This window comes from Meles meles, chromosome 21, assembly GCF_922984935.1.
Source record: "Meles meles chromosome 21, mMelMel3.1 paternal haplotype, whole genome shotgun sequence".
Taxonomy (NCBI): Eukaryota; Metazoa; Chordata; class Mammalia; order Carnivora; family Mustelidae; genus Meles; species Meles meles.
This window is the reverse complement of record NC_060086.1, coordinates 14,951,768-14,975,077: the sequence shown is the minus strand read 5'-3', so window position 1 is coordinate 14,975,077 and position 23,310 is coordinate 14,951,768. Positions and strand designations below refer to the sequence as shown.

The window sequence follows — 23,310 nt, the reverse complement described above, 5'->3', positions numbered from 1 at the left end:
TCTTGCTCCTTCATACAGGTCTCCAAGGGCACCTACTCTGTCCCCTCACCCTACTTTTTTCCCCCTGGCCACCTGACATTATCTACAAGAGTATTTCGTGTCTAGATCGTAAGTTGTCTGGGGCAGGGTCTTTGTTTAGTTCACAGCCGTGCCTCCATGCCTTGGAACAGGGTCTGGCTCAGGCAGGTGCTCAATTAATACATATTTGGTATCCAAGGAGTCATGGAACTTCTCGGTGCTGCTGTTTCCTCAAATATAAAGTGGAGAAAAGGGTTGTTGTGAGGCTCCAATGAGTCGGTATCTGTAACGTGCTTAGTTGCCTGTGCCAGAGTGCGTGCAATGTGGCAGACTTCGTTTGATGGGGTGAATGAAGGAACCGCTGTAGTGTGGTGTGGCAGAAATGCTTGGCAGGTTATTATTGCTCTAGTTCTGGTACCAACACCTACTACAGGTTCATGGCCCTCTTGTCCTCTGCATCCTAACCTGCACAACCAAGGGGTGATCCACAAGATGGTTCAGAGGCTGTCGCCCCACCAGCAGGAGAAACTGAGCTGGTTATCTTAACGACTCCCGTCTATTTCCTGCAGGTATTGCCCACAAAGGGGACAAGAGCTTTTGCTACCTATGCAGGTGTACCTCTTATTCAGCTCCTGGGGCTCTGCAATCCCCTTGCTCTTCTGTTTGTGTTGCTTCACTTACTTTCTCTCGTTTAGCTGGAGAGAGAGTACACGTCCACGACTTTTTATCTGCTCTTCTGAATTCTAAAACTTCTAAAAAGGCTTTCAAGATTTTTTTGTTGGCAAAACCTGTTCTGACCTCAACTCCATGCCAACAAAAGTCTGAGCTGAGGCTATGTACGGTGCTTATGTATTCCACTTGGAGTGTATATTAATGCATCTCACGGTGGGGGGGGGGCTTTTAACACATTGGATTATGGCATGAGATACTGCTGGGAGTGTAATCTTACATACAGTGTGTATGTACCAGTAACTTCCCTGAAGTGTGAATAGTTACGTGTTCTGATCCACGTGTCCTCAAAAGTTTCAGGTATGAAATGGTGGACCTGTATAATATAGAATTCAACTTTGGAGCCAGACTGCCTGGGTTCAGATCCAGACTGTGTCAGCCCACTAGCTGGGAGTTAGCCTCTCTACCCTTCAGGTTACTCACCTGTGAGGATGGTAATAGTACCCATCCTCCTAGAGTTGGCACAGAGTCACCTGGATTTATGTTAAGTGAAGCCCTTAGCACAGTGCTGCTGAAAGATGTTTTCCCCCACAACTGCTCAATCACGCAAATATTAGTATCCCCAGTTTTACAATGAGGGATCACAATTCAGGGAAGATAACTGTGCAGTCAAAACCTTCTCACCCATGGAGTTCTAAGGGGATGGGGTGTCTGGAGTGCTTACCCATCAAAGTCCATGGTTTTTTAAGTTATTTTTTTCAGTTTTGTACCCCCAGGAATTCTTTTTATATGGTAATATGTACCTGGTGTTTCCCCAGAAATTTCACTGAAACACTGGCACTGTGGGAAGATGAAGCTTGTTCTGTTGCTGTTGGTTGTCTGAGCCAGAGGTGGGGCTTGATCTCACCACCCTGAGATCCAGACCTGAGCTGGGATCAAGAGTCAGAGGCTTAACCCACTGAGCCACCTAGGCACCCCAAGATGAGGCTTGCTTTTGTTCCCTGGCTTTGAGTAGTCTGGCACACAGCTGACGGGCCCTGAGGATCCAGTTTTGAGGCCAAAGGACCAGTGACTTCGCCTTAAAGGTAGGGAAGTCCCTTTTCCGTCGTGCCCCTGGTGCAGACTCTAAGACCCCGGGCGGCGAGACCACGCCTTTTCCGGCCTTGGCCCCACCCCTTCCTCCAGAAAAAGCCCCGCCTTCCGGGCGCAATGCCCCCTGGATCCTCCGCACGTACCACCCGCGTCCCTGTGAGGCTGAGCGGTGGGGTCCACCGGTGTGGCGCTGGCCTGGCTCAGGGCTACTCAGTTTGAGCTCGTTCCCCAAGTGTGGGTTGCCGCGGCTCCCAGAGTGGCCTTCCGGGGACTTTGAGGGTCTCCCGCGACCAGCTGTCCTTTTGCGCTCTCCCGTCAGACCGGGCAAGTGGCACGGTCTGGGGCGGTGCCTGCGGCGGCCGAGGGACGCGGAGCAGGTGAGCCGCGGGCCCCGGGAGCTGTGGCAGCCTCGGCGGCTGCCCGGATGCGGTCCGGACCGGGGACTAGGGGTCCGGGTCTCGTGCCCCCTCTGGGCCCGTCGGGCAGCCGGGCCGCGGCGGCTCCCTCAGCGAGGGCTCCCTTGTCAACGAACTAGCATCACCGGGTACGGACTGCGACCGAGTCCCTGCCCACCCCCAGCCTCCCGAGAGAGCGCGCCCTGACCGCAGGACTGAGGGGCTCCCGGCCCCTTCGCCGCAGGACTCGCAGGTGCACTTCCCGGCCCGGGAGGGACTGACAGTGGACAGAGCGCCTCCGCCTCTCCGCGCTGCTGGCTGCGGGGGTATCGGATGCAGACGCCCCGACGCGCTGTACCCCGTGCGCGTGGCTGGCACCAGAACGCGCGCACACACCCCTAACTGGCTCACGCGCTGTCCAAGGTTGGCAGGCCCCGAGCTCCTAAGGCCCCTTCCCAGCCCAGGAGGCGAGGACTCAGGGCCTTGCCTGCTCCTGACCAGCGCCACCCAGGCTGAGGTTTTGCATCACATCCCGACAGCTCCCTGAGAGGGCGACGGTCTTCAGCGCCTGGCCCAAGGAGACACAGGGGCTGCCTATGGCTAGCGTGGGTGGGACCTGGTTCTGACGTTTTCTTTGCAGGACTCTCCAGCCTCACCATGGACCCAGAGTGCTCCCAACTCCTCCCGGCTCTCTGTGCCGTTCTGGCAGACCCCAGGCAGCCCATGGCAGATGACACCTGTTTGGAGAAGCTGCTGGACTGGTTTAAAACCATAACTGAAACTGGTAAGGGGGAGGGTGCTGTTGTTGACTGTCTCCCAGAGGACCGAGGGTGCCTGTGCAGGGGAAGGGGTGACCCTCTCTTTCCCTTCTTTCACATCCTAGAGAGCCTCTCTGGCTAGTTGAGGACACATCAGGTTGAAGCCTGAGGGAATGAGCAGGGGACAGTTATATCTTGAGGTTCTGATTTGCTCCCACCCCTGATTCGGGCCTCCTCTTGTTCAGTTCACACTAGGTAACTGCAGAGGAACTTACTTTGTTGTTACTATTGCATTTACTTTGTTTGTTTCAAGAAACAACTTTTTGTTATTTTGAAACTAACACGTATTCTTTAGATGAAACTTGAACAACACAAAGGAGTAAAGAGGAAAATTAAACCACCATCAACTTTTTAATTTCTTCTCAGTCCCTTTTCCTAACACATCATAAAGCTGTTTTTCTTTATCTTTTTCTTTTTTTAAAAGATTTTTATTTATTTATTGAGAGAGGACATTTGTGCAAGCGGGTGGTGGGGCAGAAGGAGAGGGAAAAGAGAATCTGAGCGGACTACCCACTGAGTGGGAGCCCCACGAGGGGCTTGATCCCACAACCCTGAGAGCATACCTGAGCTGAAATCGAGAGTCAGATGATTAACTGACCGAGCTACTTGGGTGCCCCAAAGCTGCAGGTTTGTTTTTGTGGTTTTTTTTTTTTCACTCTTTTATTTATGTATTTGACAGAGTTCACAAGTAGTCAGAGAGGCAGGCAGAGAGAGGGGTGGGGTAGCAGGCTCCCCGCTGAGCATAGAACCCGATGCTGATGCCGGGCTCAGTCCCAGGACCCTGAGATCACAACCCGAGCCGAAGGCAGAGGTTTTAACCCACTGAGTCACCCAGGCGCCTCAAAGCTGCATTTATCTTATAAAAATGAAGTCACACCATAAACATAACATCATGTCTTGCTCTTTCTCTGTTACCGTTAACAGTGGGAGTTTTCTGTGTAGAACATGTTGATTTTATCAACTCTGTTCATTCGCTGTGTGAATGGACCATATTTTATATAACCACACCCCTACATTAGGTGTTTGTGTTTCTGATGCTTCTTATTATAAATAACTCGGCTTTCTTCCTGTGGAAATCTTTTCATGGCGACGGTTGATCTCTTCATGGTTGATCTCTTGGCTGGCAGTGGCCTTAGGATAGAGCCCATCTCAGTAATTTCTGCTCTTCGTTTCGTGTATCCTGCTCTTTTCCCTTCCCTGGAGTGGAGCGTCTCCATCCCTCCTCTCTAATACGTGCACGAAAGGCTGCATACTTCTCTGGAAGCTTAGTCCTGCATGTTTTACTGCAGAGGTGCTTCTGTCATTGGTTTTCAAGTATATCGTACTATCACGGTGGTTTTTGTTTTTCCCTCACGCACAAGGGATTTAAAAGGGTATCTTTTAGATTCGCAGTGTGGGGTTTTCTTCAGTCTTATTATCCTCGACTTCTAACTTGTTTCATTGGACTTGGAAAACGTGTGTATTTTGATTTCTCTGTACCCATCAGGGTTTTTATCGTGGCGGAGCCCATAGACAATTTCCACAGATGCTCTGTAGACGTCATACCTACTGCGCTTCTGGTATTTGTAGAGTCTTCAGCTGTGGCCTAGTTTGTCGTCAGATTTTAAAATTCCTTTCAGACAGGTTTCTTGGAGACGTAATTCACATACCACAGACCTGACGCAGAGTGTACAGATGGTTGGTTTTCAGTGAGTTCACACCCAGGGCGGTACAAGCATTGGCACAGTGTGATTCTGGAGCCCTGGTCCCCCCCCCCTTCCAGGAAGCAGGGTGCGTCCACAGTTCACCTCTCCCCCGGCTGGCCTGGGCTCTGTTGGGCTCGGCACTCCGCACGATGGCTCTTTATTCAGCTGTCCGTGGCGCAGGTCCACTGTGTTCTTGCTCATCGCTTTGCTGGATTGTTTTTGAGGTGGGAAAACCGTACCCTGAGATAGTGGATTCAACAGTTTTTCTCTGAAATTCCGTTCTGTGTTTTCCTCTACGGATCGCGAAGCTAGCTTAGGTGCATGCGGGTGCAGGCTATTCTACCTTTGAATAGGAACTTCCCATGCCTTGTCTTTGTTCCTTTTTCCTCCTTTTCTGGCCTCTGTTGGATTGATAAAACTTTTGTTTTTAAAATTTTTTTATTTTCTGGTTTTGAAGTTATGCCTTCCACTTAAGTTCTTCAGTGGTTACATTCACACACAAACTGGATTTAAAAAGTCAAAAGTTAAAATAAAGTCAGAGGTTAACTAGAATCTCTATCCGTCCCATCAACACGAGGATCTCAGGGCACTTTACCTCCAGCCCAGCACAATCTTCCGTGTTACCATTCTCTAGAATTTTGATTCTGTCTTGTTTTAAAACCCATCAAAAGTTGTTTCGTTTGTAAAGTTGATGCCTTTTAAAGATTTTATTTATTTGACAGAGACAGAGATCACAAGTAGGCAGAGAGGCAGACAGAGAGAGAGGAAGGGACACAGACTCCCTGCCAAGCAGAGAGCCAGATGTGGGGCTCGATTCCAGGATCCTGAGATCATGACCTGAGCCGAAGGCAGAGGCTTTAACCCACTGAGCCACCCAAGTCCCAAGTTGATGCCTTTTAGATTCACCCACGTGGTTATTGGTTTCTTGGATTCCTGCTCTCTCTTCTTCACTCTGGTCTTTTTCCTTCTCACTGAACCACAGTTGTTGGTGGTTGTGTCTGCAAAGGCCTCTCAACAGGAAACCCTCCCAGCCTGCGCCCCACATTTCCCTTGGCCCACCTGGGTGCCTTTGGACAGCAGCATCGTGGAGTACAGACATCTCCGATGCCCGTCTGGAAAAGGATGGCTGTTCCATTGTACTTCTTGTGAGCAGTAGTCTAGTGTAAGAAAAACTATCATTTTGAGAGGGAAGGTGGTCTCCTGCTTTAATTTGCATTTCTTTTTTGTAATCAGCAGCAACAGAAGGCCTATTTTGGTTTGCTGGGCCCTTGGGTTTCCTATCCTGTCCCTTATCTGATGTGGTGGTGATGCCTTTCTAGTTTGCACCTTCCCATTGAGTTCAGGTCGTGACTCCTTTGTGGTTGTCGCAAATATTTTCTCCCGCGGGATTGCTAAATCTAACAGTGGGAGAGATAGCGGTCTGGAAGATGCCATAAGAATGGTCCTTTAGGGGAAGGGCTGGCTAGCTCGGTCGGAGAATGTGCAACTCTTGACCTCGGGGATAGGAGTTTGAGCCCCACTTTGGGTGTAGAGATAACTCAAATAAATGAAACTTAAAGGTGGGTAAGCACCTGCTTGGTCCAGTCGGTTAAGCATCCAACTCTTGATTTTGATTCAGAGAATGATCTCAGGGTCGTGGATCAAGCAGTCATGCTCTGTGCTCAGAGGGGAATCTGCTTGGGATTCTCTCTCCCTCTGCTCCTCCCCCCACTCATTCCTGCGTGTGCGCACGTGCACTCTCTCTCTCAAATAAATAAACTGTATTAAAAAAAAAAAAAAAAGAATGGTCCTTTAGGGCAAACTGCATCATGGTACCCCCGGTGACCGTCTCTCTGGCTGGGCCTGCCCCCAGGGTCCAGTCTCCTGTTGTTGCAGGAGAACCCCTGCCTCGTGGAGCTGCTGTGCCATGTGCTGAAACCCCAGGACCTGAGTTCCAGAGTCCTTTCCTTCTCACTCCGCCTCACGGGGGTATTTGCAGCCCAGGAAGATTGCTTCCAGTATCTTCAGGTGAGCCTGGGTCCTGCCACCTCAGTGTCCTGCCGAGAAGTGCACAGCTCACTTCTGTGCAGGTGCACAAAACAGGGCAGCTGCCGTGGCGCCTTGGTCTCTGAAGTGCACTGCCCCGCGCTGTGACTCGTAGCACCAGGTTTTTATTCCTGAGTGGGATCCTTCTTTGAAAAGCTGGCTCAGAATGATGTTGGGTTAAAAGGGTCAGATGTTTGGAATCAGAGCTGGGGTTGACTCAGCTCTGACACTTGGCCCGCTGCGTGGACTTGCCCGAGATCATGAGCCCTCTAAGCCTTGGTTTCTTCCTGTGACAGAGAGGAGGGCTGTGCGTGTCACAAGGCTTAACCAAGACCACCGGTCTCACACTTGGTCCTGTTGGATGAATGAATGATTGACTCACAAGAATTTCTACGCAGTACTAAGGCATGGAGCTTAGAGAGCCCCCAGAGCGGTGCATCTTAGGGCTCTGCACCCCCCTGCATGGGCACAGCTGGGTTGGTTAGGCGACGCCCGATGGGAGCCTGTCTGGCCTGCGATGGCATCTTTGGGCACCGCGGAGGCTCCCCAGCTCGCAGGAGGGCACATCAGCTTTCTCTGACCCAGTGTGCCCAAGGCCCCGGGAAGGCCATGCTGTGATGCGGCTGCTTGAAGAGAAGACAGTAGCGTGGAGGGATGTGTCCCCTCAGTAGCTTTGGGAGGCCGCTCATGGGCGCTCCTCAGCCCGGCTGTGCGTGTTCTTCAGAGGCGCAGCTTGCTGTGCACCCACCTTCCAGGGCGTTCTCTGGCCGCTCGCCGCACCGACGTGTGTCTTGGGACATAAGTCTGTGCTGGCTGTGCTCGCGTGACACACATGATCACACACACACACCTGTGGTGCCTTGCGGTTTGTAAAGCTCTTCGGGGCTTGCAGAAGCCCTTCCGTTTCATCCTGGCAGCCTGGCCAGTCAGCAGACCAGCGGTCTTCATTTTGCAGATGAGGATATGGGGGAGGCCTGACGCAGGAGCCCCGCGGAAGTGGCAGCGCTCACACTAGACCTTCAGGAGTCTGCCATTGGCTCCCTCAGGGCCGAGGGGCCTGGCCCGGGGATGGGCTTTTGGCTGCCGGGAGAGGCTGCTCTCCCCCTCTGGAGCCCACAGCACTGGGTGACCTTCTGTTCCCTTCCCAGCTAACCATGCATAGACTCCTGGGATGTCTTAAGCACCACGGGTTACCCATTAGCCAGCTGCACTTGATAGTGTCCAGGCAGGGGACATGCAGACGGACGAAGCTAGGCAAGGGGCTGAGCCTCTGTGCCTCCTCCCCCCGCACTGGCAAGGGGCCCTCACTTTGGGACGGTCCCCCTTCGGAGACAACGGCTCCCACAAGGGGCCTTCCCTGTGAGCCTCCAGCAGCGGCACCCCTTCAGGGGCCCGTGGCCGCTGTAGAGTTAGACTCATGTCCGTGAGCGGTTGGCATCTGTCTCCAAGGTCTCGCTGTCCCAGGTCCTGGAGTCGGGGATGACCAGAGGGGCTCCTTGTAGCTTGAGGGTCAGACCGTAGCTGAACAGGATGCCCTGGAGCCTGGCCGGGCAGGCAGAGGCTCTGACCGCCGTTGGTTTGGCGCACGGAAGCTCAGTGAATGGCTGCAGCAGCCGGCAGTGCCTTCGGTAAGAGGCAGCGTCGGGTTTCCCACTCGCCGGTGGAAACTCAGCAGTGAATGAGCACGTCACACACCGGAGCAAATGTAGGACAACGCGTGATAGTCCCGTGGGCAGCCACAGCCAGTGGAGCTTGGGTGGGGGGATTAGCCACTGCCAGCTTGCGGAGGGTGTCAGCTCTGTGAGGGCGGTGGGCTCGCAGCCGGTTGTAAAGGATTTGAACAGGTGCGGCCAGTGGGGCGGGCGAACGCAGCAGGTGTGCTGGGGCACCGGAGTGGGGGATACCGGGCGGGGGGGGTGCCCTGGTGGACCCTGCCTGCCCAGCTCAGGAGTTCCAGAGGCTGTGGAGACCGTCGAGGTCCTGGAGCACAGTGTCCTGGTCAGAGTTGGACTTGCGGAGGTGAAACTTACGGTGCTCTTTTCGGGGAGGATTTCTGAAGTAAACAACTGACAGGGTTGATGAACTTTGATTTATAACCCAGTTCCTCTCCCAAGCTGTCCCCTGGTGGGCAGACGTGATCTCGCCGGGGCCGCTCGGGCTGGCACTGTGGTCACCTGCCACTTCCCAGAAGCCTGTGTTGGCGGCGAATGAGAAAGTGCCAGAGAAGGGCCTTGAGCCCCAAACAACAGCAAAACCATCTCTGATCTGCTGTTCTCCTGGAAGCGGGCCCAGGTCACCTCTTCCTTCTCTGCTTCCCAGCAGGGGGAGTTGCTACCCAGGCTCTTTGGGGAGGCAGGCCCCCTGGGGGGAGCCGCCTGGACTGCCCCCACCATCCGCAGTGGCTGGATCCAGGGTCTGCGCTCTCTGGCGCAGCATCCCAGTGCCCTGCACTTCCTGGCGGACTGCGGTGAGTCCCCTGCCTGCTCCGCCCTCCTTGCAGCACCTGTGGGACCCTGCTGACATCACGGCACCTTGCTGGGCCACGTTTGCACGTCTATGGAAGTGGCTGTGATGTTAGGGGGGCTGCTGTGAGGAGGAGGGCTGCTGTGAGGAGCATACGGGATCATGGGTGGGGAGCGGGGGACTGGAGGCCCCTCGAGGTCACTGCGGTGTCCTTAGCTCGCAGGACAGGACAGACCCAGCAGTTGGGGGTGATTCGGAAATTAATTAGGATCGAAAGGCTCCCCGCAGGGGTCTAGGGCTGCGCCGGGAGCTCTCCCGCTCCAGTGCCTGGCCGCTGAGCGGATGGGAGGCAGGGCCGAGCAAGCCACTTGGTGCTGTTACCATATCTGCCCTCTCCCTTGGGTTCTGTCCCAGCTGAACCCCATTTTCTTCTCTCCCCGCCCTGTCCCCAACCCCAGGTGCCGTTGACACCATCTTCTCCCTGCAGGGAGATTCCAGCCTGTTTGTGGCCTCGGCAGCCGGGCAGCTCCTGGTGCACATTCTGAGCTTGTCTATGCGAGGCCCGGCCGAGGCGTCCCCTGGCCTGCAGGCTGATGATTGGCCGGCGTGTGCGCAGAAGATCGTGGGTCACATCGAAGAGTCCCTGCGCTCCACGGCCGCCCCGCAGATCACACAGGCGCTGAACGTCCTGACTACGACGTTCGGTCACTGCCACGACCCTTGGACGCAAGTTCTGTGGGTGCGGCTGCATCCGCTTGTGGCCGCTCTGCTGGAGAAGGACCCCGTGCCAGCTGCACACTCGCTTGTGGATCTCCTCCTCAGTGTGGCCCGGTCAGCTCCTCTGTGGTGCAGCCGGGGTGGGCAGGCATTGGGGGTGCTGTTTCCCTTGGGAAGTCTTGGGGTACCTCTTAGACCTGGGGCCGCAACTCGGGGCTCCCCCAGGGCACACGGGGGCAGGGATGCCGGAGGGAGTCTGAAAGCCCGCACACCTAGGAAGGACTCTGTCTCCGCCAGACGTACCGGCAGCACGCGGGCTTCTGTGGGCAGGACTGAGAACTGACTTTCTTTCTGGGCTTCTCTGCAGTTCTCCTGGGCTGAGTTCTTCTAGCTGCAGCCTGTGGGAGACGCTGGCTCATACTCTGAGCCGTCTGAGCCCCACCCAAGCAGGGCTGTTGGCTTTAGGGATCCTGAAACTGCAGGACTGGTAAGGATTGGGGTTTATTTTGTGTGAGGACAGACAGGGAGGTCTTGGGCATGGGCCCCATGGTCAAGGAGCTTTTGGGGAGTTCCTGAAACCAGAGAAGGGTCAGAGGCGGCCAGCAGGGTGTGGCCGGGCCATACTTGGGTCATTGCCAAGGCCTTGCTGGAGGCTGTGGCCTCTGCATGTTGTAGAGACGGAAGAACATTTTCAAACAAAAGCTTTATAGGTTCTCCAGAGATGAAACAGAGTCTTGGGCTGCTCTGGTCAGCAGGGCTAGATTTGTACCCAGGATCTGCTTGCTCAGCTGCCCTCTGCTTCCCTCCCCAGTGGCCTTAGGATCCTGTGCACATTGCTGGTGTGGGCTCTAGGGGCCCTAGGATGGTAGAGGGGGACCCAGTAGGCAGGAGTGGCTAGAGAGCCTCCCATAGGGAGAGGGAAGGAGGCAGGGGTCCAGAGAGATGCAAAGAAAGAGGGAGTCTTTCCAGGGTTCTGGGCAGATGAGAGGTGGTCACGTTGGCCCACGTTGCGGGTGAAGGTCGCCCCAGGGCCTGGGAGGACAGTGTAAGCCTGGCTCTGGGCTCCAACTCTCCAGATGTTCAGGGAGAGGAATTGGTCTGAAGGGGGAGCACCAGGCAGCTAGCCTGGAGGGAGAATTCTGTGCTGGCTTAGCCTGCCACCTGACCCTGAGCCCAAGACACAGGAGATGAAGCCCCAGGAATGCTCCTGGGAACTGGGCCTCCTGTCCCCCTGGCCCTTAGCAGACACTGTCCATTGGAGCAGGTGTGGCCCGTCCTTCTACGGGCTGTTTCTGGGGCCTGGGGAGGTGCTTTCTAGCAGCTTCCTTGGAGTCCCACACTGGCGGCCTGTGCACCAGTGGCCTGAGTGCTGGGCATGGTGCTTGCAAGAAAGCTGTTCCTCAAGAGGGTGTCTAGATGCGACTCGCTGAAGATGTCAGGGGGCATCCGGCTCAGCCCAGGGCCAAGAAGGGTGCTCACCGTGTCCTCTGTGCTTAGTCCACAGGCACTGAGGGCACAGGCCTTTGCTGTCCTCCTCCAGCCTCTGGCCTGTGTCCTCAAAGCCACGGCTCAGGGCCCTGGACCCTCAGGTATGCTGCTTCCCAAGGGTGGGCAGGTGCAGGAGGGCAGGCCGCTGGGGTCCGGAGCTCATCCTTGGTGGTGGGGCAGGCCAGAGGGCAGCAGGGTACCCCGCTTGCCGCCCCCGCTGAGAATGTAGGGTCCTGGGTAGGGGCTGTCGCCCTGGGCCTGTCTGCTGCTTGTCTCCTGTCCCAGCTGCGGGATGAATGGGGCAGCGTCACCCACAGTGGGTGGTGTCTGAGGTGGCCCCAGAGCAAGCTGGGTGGTTGCATGGGCCCATGCCACATGGCGGTTCCCGGCCCACAATAGGCCCACCAGCTGTGCCCTGGATGCGTCCCAATTCTGTGGTGGCTTCCCCTGTTGTGACTTGTCTTGCTTCTGCTGCACGGTGTGTTGAGGATCAGCGAAGGGGACCTGCTTGTGCCTGGGAGCCCCGTGTTGAGTGTAGGGACCAGTCTGCTGAGCAGCGGGACCAGCCCAGGAACGGGTTGTGGGGAGGGCTGGGCTCAACAGCTCATGAGCCCTGCGGACAGGATCAGAGCCCAGGTCCAGCCACCCCGTCACCCTGCGCACGTCCCCCGCTGGGAGCCTCCGGTGCTGGTCTCCAGCATGCAGCGGCAACCCCGAGGCCTGCGGGGGCGTGTGGTAGGCCCGCTGACTGGGTGCTGCCTCTGGCTGGGCCCACAGGCCTGCTGGACGGTACCGCGGCTGACTCTGTGACGGCCGACATGCTCCTGCCCTCCAAGGCAGCCTGTGTGGGTCTCCTATGCCGGACCCTGGCCCACCTGGAGCTGCTGCTGCCCCTGGTGAGTGCAGCCTGGGCCCGTGTCCGTGGCAGCAGCGGGACGCAGGGCCTGTGCTGACCCTTCCCTCTCCCCCAGCCCCAGCGCCCCTGCCCCTGGCCTCAGCCGCCCCTGCTGGGGGCCACGGTGACCCTGTTGCAGCTGTGCGGGGGTTCTGGGAGCCCTGCCTCCGATGCGGGGCGCCAGCTCTGTGCGCTCCTGCTGGGCTGTGTGCGGGTCCAGCGGGCGGCCCTCGATTTCCTGGGGACACTGTCTCAGGAGACAGGTAAGCCAGAGTGCCCCACGGGCCCCACTTGCCTGCTGCTCTGATGTGCCGGGACCACCGTCCTCCACGTGTCCTCTCTGGGGCAGGGGTGGGATTCGGCCGGCCCACGGGTTCTGTCCCCTGCTTTCACGGATTGACGCACTCTCGCGCTGGGGAGGCTCCTGGAGGGGAGGTTGGGTGCTTCCTCCATGTCTGTCTCAGGCCCCCCAGAGTTGGTGACGCAGGTGTTTGCTGTCCTTCTGGAATATCTCAGGAGCCCAGACTCCAGCCCCATGGTACAAGCACGGGGTGCAGGGGGAGGGAGGGGAGGCGGGGCGAGACGTGTGGGGAGCACCCTGCAGGCCTCTCAGAGCAGGGCCTGCTAAGGGCCAGTGGCTTCTTTTTTCTAGATTTATTGGGAGAGAGAACAGGGAGGGGGTGGAGGGAGGGGGAGACAGTGCCAAGCAGACCCTCCCTGTGCTGAGCGTGGAGCTCCATCTCACGACCCGGAGATCATAACCTAAGCGGGAACCCAGAGTCGGACACTTAGCTGACTGAGCCCCGCAGACACCCCCAGAGTCACTTCTTAGAGTGAGGGGCAGGCGGCGGCACAAGGTTTGACCCAGGCCCAGTGGTGGGGAGGACTGAGCGCTGGGCGGGCTGAGCCATGGGGAGCAGGGACTTAATTCCCCAGGAGAGTGGGGACTGCGGCCAGTCGGGCCCTGCCTTTGGGGTCCAAACTACTTGTCAGTGTTTTCTGCAAACATAGTCCTCGTCCTGCCCACGGTGGCTAGGCTCTTGGCAGGTGCAGTGAGTGCACCCCCCACCATCATGCTGGCAGTTGGAGGTGGGGACAGCAGGCTTGGTGGTTTCCTGGGCTTTTGAGGAAAGGGGGCCTGCAGAGTTTGTGCAGTGCAAGAGGGGGGCGTCCTGACGGGAGTGGCCTCCTCCTCTGTCTTGGGCCCCAGAATGGCAGCTCTGCCGCTGCCCAGGGCTCCTGCCTCATAAAAACGAAACCCGCTGCCGCCCTCTCCCTGCCCCTGGGGCCCCATCTTGTGTCCCAGAGCAGGGGTAGGAGCACCCGATAGGCAGACCAGGACAGGCAGGCCAGCTACCCCCTCATTGCCCCTGGCCCTGCAGCCCTGCTTTGCCTGCTGCAGGTTCTGAAGAAGGCCTTCCAGGCCACGTTCAGGTGGCTCCTGAGTTCCCCCAGGACTCCCAGCTGCTTGGACCTGGATTCCCATGCCCTGCTATTCCTAAGAGGTAATCTGGGTTCTTCCCAGGTAAAGCGAGGAGGTTGCCGGGGTGAGCGGTTGGGGGCAGGGCGGGCCTGGCCTGGGCCCCTCTGAGCGGCCCCTCCTGCCCCAGAGCTGCTCCCTGTGCTGCAGAAGCGTCTGTGCAGCCCCTGCTGGGAGGTGAGGGACTCCGGCCTCGAGTTCCTGACCCAGATGACCCGACGCTGGGGAGGTGAGTACCGGGTGGGAGGGGGCCCAGGCTCGGCACACCGGCTGTCTCTTGTCGGCTTTGGGAAGCAGAACACCATGGCTGCCCTTGGAGAAGCGAGGGAGGAGGCTGCAGGCTCCGGCCTCAGTCACAGCCACCTGTGGCCACTTGGACCCCCAGCGCAGGCCGGCTTCAGACATGCGCTCCTCGCTTCGGAGGTGCCCAGGCTTACCGAGCAGCTCCTGCGAGACCCTGAGAGTTACGTCCGAGCCAGCGCAGTGACTGCCATGGGGCAGCTCTCCAGCCAGGGGCTGTGTGTCTCCCCCGCCGGCCCTGAGCACCCAGGGGGCCAGCAGGTAGGATGCGGTAGGTCCCCAGGGAGCTGTCTTGATGCGCAGGGCCCAATGGGTTGGCGGCCCAGTGTCGGGCGGTCTGGGACCAGGGTTCCGTCACACACATTCCCTGAATCTCTGGCTCTCCTTCCAAGCACCCTGTCACTTGGGTGTGGTCATCCTTGTTACACAAGCAAATGGGGGCTGAGGGGAAAAGCAGGTTTCACCCCACACCGGGTGGCGGGGGGTTGTCATTGGGCAGGGGTTCTGTGCCCGTCATTGGGGGCCTGCCTTCCCCTGTCCCCTCCCACTGCCTCTCGCTCTGTCCTCCAGAAGAGCCTGCTCGGGGAGCTTCTGCACATCCTGTCCACAGACTCGGAGGGGTTCCCACGGAGGGCCGTCATGCAGGTCTTCACCCAGTGGCTGAGGGATAGCCATGCTGACGTGGTGGGGGACACGGAACAGTTTGTGGCCGGCGTGCTCCAGGTGGCCGGCCAGGATCTGGACTGGGAGGTCCGGGCCCAGGGCCTGGAGCTGGCGCTGGTGTTCCTGGAGCAGACGCTGGGCCCGCCCTGCTCCCACTGTCCCTATGCTGTGACCCCGCCCGTGGTGGCCCCCGCCGGCCTGCTGACCCAGGCCCTGCAGTCACTCTGCCGAGTGCGGCTCTTCGAGTTCGCCTTCCGTGCCTTGTTTGACTGTGACCGACCCGTGGCTCAGAAGTCCTGTGATCTGCTCCTCCTCCTGAGGGCCAAGACGGCTTCCTCCAGCAGCCTGCAGGAGCCCAGGAGCAGCCCTGACGTGGCCTCTGTGGAGGCAGCCCTGCAGAGGTGGCAGGCGGGTGATCAGACCCAGCCCCTGGGGGACCTGGAGCCCGAGGTCGTGCTGGCCGTGCTGAGGTCGATGGACCTGGAGGGCCTTCGGGGGGCACTGGCCGAGAGCAGTGACCACGTGGAGAAGAGCCCTCAGTCACTCTTGCAGGACATGCTGGCCACGGTGGGCATCCTGGGGGAGAATGAGGCCGACTGCTACTGAGGCAGCCCTAGGCTGACATGCCTGGGCTCCCCTCCCCTGGCCTTGGGACCCTGTTGTCCTGAGAGCGCTGGCCAGTCTGGTGGTGCAAGGGATCTTTGGGGAGACCGGAACCAGGTGGGACTAGCCAGGTTGACGAGTCCATCTTGATGTATGATGAAGGAAGTGGCTTATTTTTTACTCAAAATAAATGGTGTTTGGCAGTGCCGCTGAGTTAGCCTGTGTTAGACTGCCCTGGGGGGTAGGTTCTGGGCCTGGTGGGGCTTGGAGAAACATCTGCAGAAGGATTTCTCTGCTGAACAGCCACGTGCTGCATGGGTGTGTGTTGGGGTGTCTCCACTTGGACCCACTGTGCCCCAGGGATGCCTAGACGTCAGCCAATAGCTCGGGCTGGAGCATGTCCGGCCCTGGATTCCAGCCCCCAGTGATTGTGACCCCGGGTTGGACCAAGGCCAGGCCTCCAGCCTCTGAACCCCCAAGATCACCGTGCACTCGTAGTGACTGACAGCTTGCCGTCTCAGCCGACCGGGCAGGGAGAGCTGCTGCTGGTGGCGTGGCAGGGAGTCAGGACCGGGCCGGTGCCCAGGGGCTGTACGGCTACACCGGGGCCAGCTCTGCCGCCTCCGGGCCATGGGACCCTGGGCACGTTGCTACCTCTAGGAGCCTGTTTTCCCATCTGTGAAATGGAGGTTCTCCCCTTTGCCTCCTACAGGTAGGCGTCCCGGAGTTCTGAAGCAGCTGGCACGGTCAGGGAAGAACTCCCGAGAGAAATTTAGAAATGTTTTTAAAGAAAAGAAAGTAAAAATACAACTTACGGAAGTTTGTGGGATGAAGCAGAACGCTCAGAGGGAAGGTTACAGCCTTGAGCGCAGAGATTAGGAAATGAGCATCTCAAATCAATAAGCTCTACCTGTGATGAGTAGAAAAAGAACAGAATAAATCTAAAGCAGAAAGAAAAGACGAGTCAAAATTGGAGCCGAGGTCAGTGAAATTGAAAACAGGAAATGAGTAGAGGAAATCACCTAAGCCCAAAGCTGATCCTTTGAAGAGATCAGTAAGTGGAACTGAAAAGCTGACTGTGGAAAAGAAAGGGCATACAAAGGACTAACCCCTGAAATCAAAGTGGGGCGCTCACTGCAGTTCCCGCGGACACAGGAAACCCAACAGGAATATCGGTAATGGAGTCCTGCGAGCTGGTTCGTGCCACAGGCTTGACCTCGATGAGACAGGCTGAGCCCTTGAAAGACACAATCTGCCAAAACTCACCCAGAAAGAAATGGAGGATTTCCGTAGGCCTGTTTCAGATAAGGAAACGGAGTCAGTAAACAGCTTTCCGAAACAGAGCAGGGGGCCCGGGATGGGTGCGCTGGTGAGCTTGGCAGACACTCGGAAGAAAGGAGCGCCGGAATGCTCGTCCGGCGAGGCATCACCTGACTCCCAAGTTCTGCAGAGGCTCCAGGAGAGCGCGGGAGACCAGGATGCCGTGAACAGAGGCGGCGGGTGTCAAAGCACTAGCACCTCGAACCCCACGATGTAGGAAAACACCGTCACTGCCACCACCACCCCGTGGGGCCCACCCCGTGGGGCCCATCCCGGCGGTGCAAGGCTGGGTTAGCCTTTGAAAACTAACATAAGCCATGCCGCCCATAGGCTAAAGGACAAAAATCAGATGCAGAAAAAGCATCCAGTGACCCCTGCCCTGTTTCCCCCCAGATGAAGGCCCCAGAGACTTCTGGAGGGAGAGAGGTATGTGCGGACAGCAAAGTCAGCTGCTCTGGGAGCCTGCTTGGTCGGAAGCTGCTGCAGCCGTCCCAGGCAGGCTTTGCAGTCACTGTGCAGGCCCAGGGCTTTCCACCTGCCCATGACGGGGGTCGAGTCTGGCTTCACCACTCACGGGCTGCCGTGTCCTGGGTGGCACCCTGCCTCCCCTGAGTTCTGTGTGGGCCGCCCCGGAGTGCGGAGAGCCGGCGGGGACACATGGTGTGTCACTCACAGCAACGGGGGTGGATGTGTTAGTTTCTTGCCTTGCTCCTTCCTCTTTAACTGTTGTGTCCCAGGGTCATGTGGATTGGCCTGCTCTCCTGCTCTGCCCACCTCCTTCCCCTGGCTTCACACACCACCCTCACGTTCCTGCCCAGGCTTCTCTCTGAGCCCTGGATCTGCACGTCCACTGCCCACGGGTCAGCCACCCTGGGATGGGGCAAGGGCACTGTACACATCCTAACACTTCCCTGTGTCCGCTGCCTCTCTGGGTTCCTGCAGCCACTTCCTCATGCGTCGCCTTCCACCGGCCTTCTCTCCCTCCAGTCTGTTTTCCCTGGCTGCAGAGTGAGCTGTCTAAACCTGGCCATTGTCCCTTCCCTGCCCAGAACCGGCCATGGCTCCCCATTGCCAGCAGGCTGCACACAAGGTCTTTTGGGCCCGGCGCCCATCAGGCTGTCCTGCACGATCTCTTACAGAGCCCTGCCTTATTCTCCTGGAGAATCACCCGCAGGAGACTACGGGGGTCATGGGCTGTGGCTAGATCTCTGGGCCTCTCCTTTTCAGCTTCAGCAGGTGGTCTGCAGGGGGGCTGGGAGCCTGCATGGACAGCCAGCACTGCAGGAGAGGCGGGTGATGACCATCCCTGTTTCGCTTAGTCCTAAGATGTCATCCTGTCCCCGTGCTTCTCAGGGTATGCTGACACTAAGACTCTAAGCAGGCAACTGTTTCTTCCAGCACGTGGCAGTCCACCGAGCACGTTCCACAGTCCCCGTCTCCCGCTGTCATGGCCGAGAGCTCACTGCCCGCCTCACTGCTGTCTTTCCTCTGTGGCTCCTCTTAGCATTTGTCTCCTTGTCTTTGGTTTTCTGCAATTTTACTATCATGTAGGTGAGGGGGTTTTTTTTTGTTTGTTTTTTGTTTTTTGTTTTGTTTTGTTTTGTTTTAATTCTTGGGATTCACTGGGATTCTTGAATCTAGATTTTCTTCCATTAGTTCTGGCAAATTCTCATGTCGTTTCGGATGTTGTCCCTGCTCCGTATTATCTCTCAGTTTTCCTAGGACACCAGCAAATACCTGTGATCTCACTCTTCCCTTCACATATCTTGTCTTTTGATTTCTCTGTGTTCCGTTCTCTCTGCTTTTTGGAAAATCTGTCGTCACTTCCTAGAGCTTCTGCTGTGTGCTGGTACTTTCAAGCTTGCCTTTTTGTCTTTGAACACAACAGGCTCCACTGTTTTATGGCCTGGGTCTACCTACACTAGTCGTGGCGACACTAGCGGTTTCTCACGCACCTTAAGGGAGCACAGCTGAGACACAGGTTCCCTCGCTGCCCACAGAGCGTTTCTGTCCTCGGCGGCTTTCCTCCTGATGGGGAAAGGGGAACCAGGCCCCTCTGTTCTGGTGCCTTATCATCAGCCCACGGCTCCTAAGGCTCCTGCGGGTTTGGGTCCCTGCCAGGTATACAGAAATGAGAGGAGAGCACAAAGGATCAAACGAGTGGCTTCGTGGACTGGGCGTGGAAGGCCCACGTTCCCACACAGGTTCCCTGGCCCGGCTTCAGTCCCGTGGTCATGCCCAACAGCACCGCACTCTGGGGAGCATGGCGGTGCGGGGAGAGTGACTGGGGCCAGCCAGCAGGGATCTGCCACAACGTGAGACAATCCCAGGATCCAAGTCTTTCTCAGTGCCTGCCTGTGGCTCTTCATTTCCACCCGTTGCTGGCCGCTAACCGTGCGCTCCTCCCTGGTTCTCCAACACCTGGAGGCCTAGGGTGAAGGGGAACTCTTCTAGGGGGGAGCTCAGTGGGGACCACCCCCAACCCACACTCACAACTTGAACCTGGGAGCCCCACCCAGGTACCATGGCCCTGGGTCTGAGGTCACGGTGGGTGCAGCATCCTGGGGTTCCCAGCAGGATCGGGGGGACAGGTGTGATTCTGACCCATCCCCACCCAAAGAGCACAGTCCTTCAGATTTTCAGTTTAGGGTGAGAACTGGCTCTGACTTCTGCCCTCTGACCCCACTATGGGAGTCACGGGCCATAGGCCCCTGGAGAGGAAAACTCGGAATGAAAGCTCTGATCCAGCCGGATCCTGTGGCCGTGGCCTCAAGCATGTCCCCCACCCTCTTCCACCTGGGAGCTGGGATGAATAAAGCCTTCCTCTGTGTGCCATGGGCTCCTGGGAGGCAGGGGGCTGGTCCCTGGTAGGTCTGTCTCCTGCCCACACACTCTGGGCTGGTCCTTAGCAGCCTGGTGGAGGGCGTTTAGGGCTCTCACCATGTGCTGACTGCGTTAGATTGGTGGCTGGCAGCTGGGGCCCTTGGGAAGGGATATATCAGTTAGTTCCTGCTGTGTAACAAGCTCTCTAGCCAGTGACTTGGAACAGTAGCATTTGATTGTGTCTAAAGGGTCTGGGGGTGCCCCGCAGGCACTGCTGCTTCTCTAGGCTTGCTCTCCTGCATCTGGGCTCCGCCAGTGAGTTGGCTGGGGGCTAGCTGTTCCAAGGTGGTCTCAATGGGAATGGCCCAGGCCCCCTGTGCTCTCGCACCTTCCAGCAGGCCAGCCCAGGCTTGTTCTCATGTGGTCACTCCAGCCCACAGCAGGCAGAGGCACATACCTCCCCGGGGATGTGCTCCCCCGGGAACCTGAGCTCCGCACTGCCACAGCGTCTTGTCTGTCACCCTTACTGGCCCAACCATGTCGCAAGACAGGCTCAGATTCAAGGTGGGATACGGGCTCCACCTCCCGACAGGAGTTTCTGCAAAGGGCACATGGGTGATTCAGGGAGGGCTGGAGAATTGGGGCGGCTTTGGGGTTGATCTTCCACAGAGGGGGAACCCTGAATCCTTGCCCCATTGAGTCGGCTTCCATGTGGTAGGGGGAGGCTGGGCCTTGGTGCTCCCAGAGTTGCTGACTACCTGGGACAGGCCTTCAGTAGGCCAGTGGGAACAACAGTCCAGCCTCAGGACACGACACCAAGTCCTTTGGGAGCCAGGCCCATGCCCAGGTACTGCAGCCAGCATGGGAGATTTGTTGAATGACTGAGTGACCAAAGTCAGCCCCTGCAGTATGTAGCAAGAGGAAATCGTGAATCTCCTTTTCCGTGTGCAAGCCTGGTTCAGGGTTTGGAGGGGCTGTCTCTGCAGCGAACCACGCCCCCCTTGCCTGCCTGGGAGCCTGAGGGCAGAGACCTTGAGCCTCGTCCCCTCTGTGGAGACTGTCTTCCCTGCACTTGTCTGTTCCCGTCAGAGCCAAGATGTGTCGCCATGGAAACTGCTTGGCAAACACGCCAGCAGGCAGAGGCGGCAAACAGCAGCTTGGGCGCCTGTTACAGTGAGGGTGGCGGGGATGGCATGAGCGAGCGAGCAGCCTGGCAGCACGTGTGTGACCTGTGTGTGTGGGGAGGGCAGTGAGGGCTCCAGGCGGGGCTGCCCGCAGGTGGGCGCAGCCGGGCGTGCCCTGGGCACGTGTGCAGATGGAGGCAGGTGTGTCCGAGCGCCAGCGCTGGGCGTGCCACGTGCAGACGGGCCGTGTGCAGGGGCGGGGCTGATGTGCTGTGAGGCCCGGCAGTGCACCCGCCTGGTCTGAGGGCTTCGTAGGACACGGACGGGAGCGCGACAGAGGTGGCCGCGGCGCCCCAGCCCACCGCACGCCATTCTGCTCTGAGGACCACCGCTGACCAGGTGAGGCGCGTGTGAGGAGGGCTTCTGGGAAGAAGTCCTACTGGGCTCATGGTGGAGTGGGCGTCGCCCCTGTCAAGGGGGGCCGGGGGCTCCCAGTGGAAGGCGCTGCCCCGCAAGGGCCTGGAGGTAGGCTGGGAGGGAGGGAGGCAGCCTGGAGCAGGTGGGGAGGGCAGCCGGGGGCGGCGGACAGAGTGCCTGGGTCCCCTGCACGGGGAGGGGCTCCGTCCCAGTTTGCGAACCCCAGGTGAGGGCTGCAGGATGCCTTCTAGGCAGAGGGACCCCAGAGGCAGAAAGAGGGTAGCATCTGGGACACACAGAGCCAGGGGCACGTGTGGGACATGGCGGGTCGAGGGGCTCCAGGGGAAGCCTCTCTTCCCGAGCGAGGGGACTCCTTCAGAGGCCTCCATGGGACACATGGCTTGGAGGGGGCTGCGGGGAGGCCTGGGCCATCACCCGGGTGAGGTTGGGCAGCCTGGCTGGGGCTGGGGCCAGTCAGGAGATCACCTGGGGGTTGACCAGAGGCTCCCTGGTGACCATGGGGGTGAGGGAATATCTCCTGGGATGCTGTGGGGAGAGGGCATGGGGGGAGGCTTGGGTGCGCCCCTGAAGGTGGGGTGATTATGGCCCCGGGGCTGTCCCACCAAGAGCTCCCAGAATAGGCTCAGAGCTTGGGGCTCCGATGGGCCGGACCCCACCGCTGCCTGGGGCTCCTGCTCCTGCAGCTCCGGCCCTCCCGGTGGGGCGGGGTGTGCGGTGCACCCAGCAGGCCCGTCTGGGAGACCCCGGCTCCAGGTGGGATTCCCTGACACTCAGGGAACGCGCCCGTGTGCTTGGCACCACCCCCAGCTGCTGTAGCTCCGGGGCCGGGGTGTGGATGTGGGTGCGGGGAGGCTCACGGCCTCATCAGGGAAGGGGGCCATGCAGCTGTACACCTCATTCTGCCGCCCTCCCTGCTCTAGCTGGTGGGAGATGCCGTGACACCGGCTCACTGCACCCTTGCAGCCCAGTGAGGTCCCACTCAGGACCCCTCCCCTGCCACCTTCCCTGACCGAGCCCCTCCTCCAGTGCTGGGCCTGGGCAGGCTCAGCTGGGCTCCGGGGATGGAGCTGTTATGCCAGCGGCTGCCGGGGCCCAGAGCAAGGGCTGTGGTCCCTGGGGCCCAGGTGAGCCACCTCTGGAGTCCAGGTGACCCTGACGGGGACCGATGTCCCCAGGCCATGGGGCTGCCTCCCCCCGAGAAGGCGTCTGTCCCAGCCGCGTGCCCACCCAGTGTCTGTGTGTCTCTGTGTCTCTGAGAAGAGTGGGGACTCTCTCCGGTCCCCTGACCTCCCCAAACCAGGAGAGGCAAGGGGATGCCCCAGAGGGAGGCAGACACAGGTGGAGGGGACATTGGCCAGAGCAGCCCTCCTGGACCCCCACTGCCCCCTCAGGCTTGGCCGAGCCTATGGGGAGGGCCCTTCTTGTGTGGTGTGTTAAGGCGGCCCCTCGGTGCCTGGCTGCTCTCTGGGTGCACAAGGACTTTGTGAGCCTGGCTCGAAGGGATACTAATAAAGAGCTCAGAGGTGGCCCCCCAGGCTGGGTCCTTCTGGCAGCCCCAGCCCTGCTCTGCCCCTCACTCCCATCTCTCCCACCTCCAATGCCAGGGGCTTCTGTCTGCCCACCCCCCCCAACCCATGGCTGCCCGAGCTGGAGGTCAGGGGCTGCAGCTCTAGGAGCTGGGAGTGCCCGGGAGCCCAGGGTGCGGTTCCAGGCTGGCGGGGGGGAGGCTGAGCGTCACTTTCCAGTGACCACAGCTCAACTCCAGAAGCACTGCTAGGACCGGAGACCTGGGGGAGCTGGGGCATGGGCAGGGAGGCCCTGAGTCCACAACCCTGCTCCGTTCGAGCTGACCCCAGGTCCCACTGAGCAGCAGGGTGAGATCCTCCCACAGCCTGGGCCCGACGTTCCAGCCTCCCCTGCACGGCTCCCAGGTGACCTAGTGGAAGACACGAACGCCCATGCCGGGCTGTTGGCCCCCTTGTCTTTGTCCCAAGGCCCCTGACCACCATCCCCCCATGTAGCCCTGCTCCCCTTCTTGAGCCCTTCACCACCCCCCCCCGCCGCCCCGTCCCTGGGACAGTCCTTTCCCCAGAGGCCCCATCCACTCTGACCTGCCGTCCTCCTGGCCGGCAGGACCCCCGTGCCCCTGAGCCAGGCCTCTCGTCCCCCTCACGCTGCACAGGCTCTCCAGCGCCATCCGCAGTGCTCTGTCCGCTCTTGCCGGGTCTGCTGCCAGCGGACAGAAGGGTGGCCCGTCCCCCGCCCAGCACCTGGCACGCTGCAGCTGTCTGAGC

At 58.8% G+C, this 23,310-nt stretch overlaps 2 protein-coding genes across 6 annotated transcripts in view; both read left to right on the top strand.

Annotated features, from left to right (window-relative positions):
- Positions 1-1,785: 1,785 nt before the first annotated feature.
- BRAT1 (BRCA1 associated ATM activator 1) lies at positions 1,786-15,524 on the top strand. Of its 5 annotated transcripts, none has more exons than XM_045993036.1 (14): positions 1,786-2,156; positions 2,815-2,958; positions 6,530-6,684; positions 9,022-9,169; positions 9,624-9,996; positions 10,250-10,369; positions 11,380-11,471; positions 12,148-12,266; positions 12,342-12,528; positions 12,730-12,803; positions 13,668-13,770; positions 13,876-13,974; positions 14,131-14,306; positions 14,619-15,524. In XM_045993036.1, exons 2-14 carry the CDS (start codon positions 2,832-2,834, stop codon positions 15,312-15,314), a joined length of 2,469 nt encoding a protein of 822 aa, XP_045848992.1. In that variant the 5' UTR covers positions 1,786-2,156; positions 2,815-2,831; the 3' UTR covers positions 15,315-15,524. The 5 variants fall into 5 exon arrangements, with proteins under 5 accessions (XP_045848992.1, XP_045848993.1, XP_045848989.1 ...); XM_045993033.1 differs by having other exon boundaries at positions 1,789-2,156; positions 14,616-15,524; XM_045993035.1 differs by lacking the exon at positions 1,786-2,156 and adding an exon at positions 2,163-2,323 and having other exon boundaries at positions 14,616-15,524.
- Positions 15,525-20,681: 5,157 nt separating this feature from the next.
- Positions 20,682-23,310, top strand: part of AMZ1 (archaelysin family metallopeptidase 1) — a 29,606-nt gene continuing 26,977 nt past the window's right edge. The window contains 1 exon segment of the mRNA XM_045993627.1: positions 20,682-20,977. The gene's annotated coding sequence lies outside the window, so the exon portion shown is untranslated.

Coding starts and splice junctions, on each gene's coding strand:
- BRAT1 (XM_045993033.1), top strand. CDS start 2,832: ATGGACCCAGAGTGCTCCCAACTCCTCCCGGCTCTCTGTGCCGTTCTG. Junction 13,771..13,875: donor TGCCCTGCTATTCCTAAGAG/GTAATCTGGGTT, acceptor CTCCTGCCCCAG/AGCTGCTCCCTGTGCTGCAG. Junction 13,975..14,130: donor GATGACCCGACGCTGGGGAG/GTGAGTACCGGG, acceptor TTGGACCCCCAG/CGCAGGCCGGCTTCAGACAT.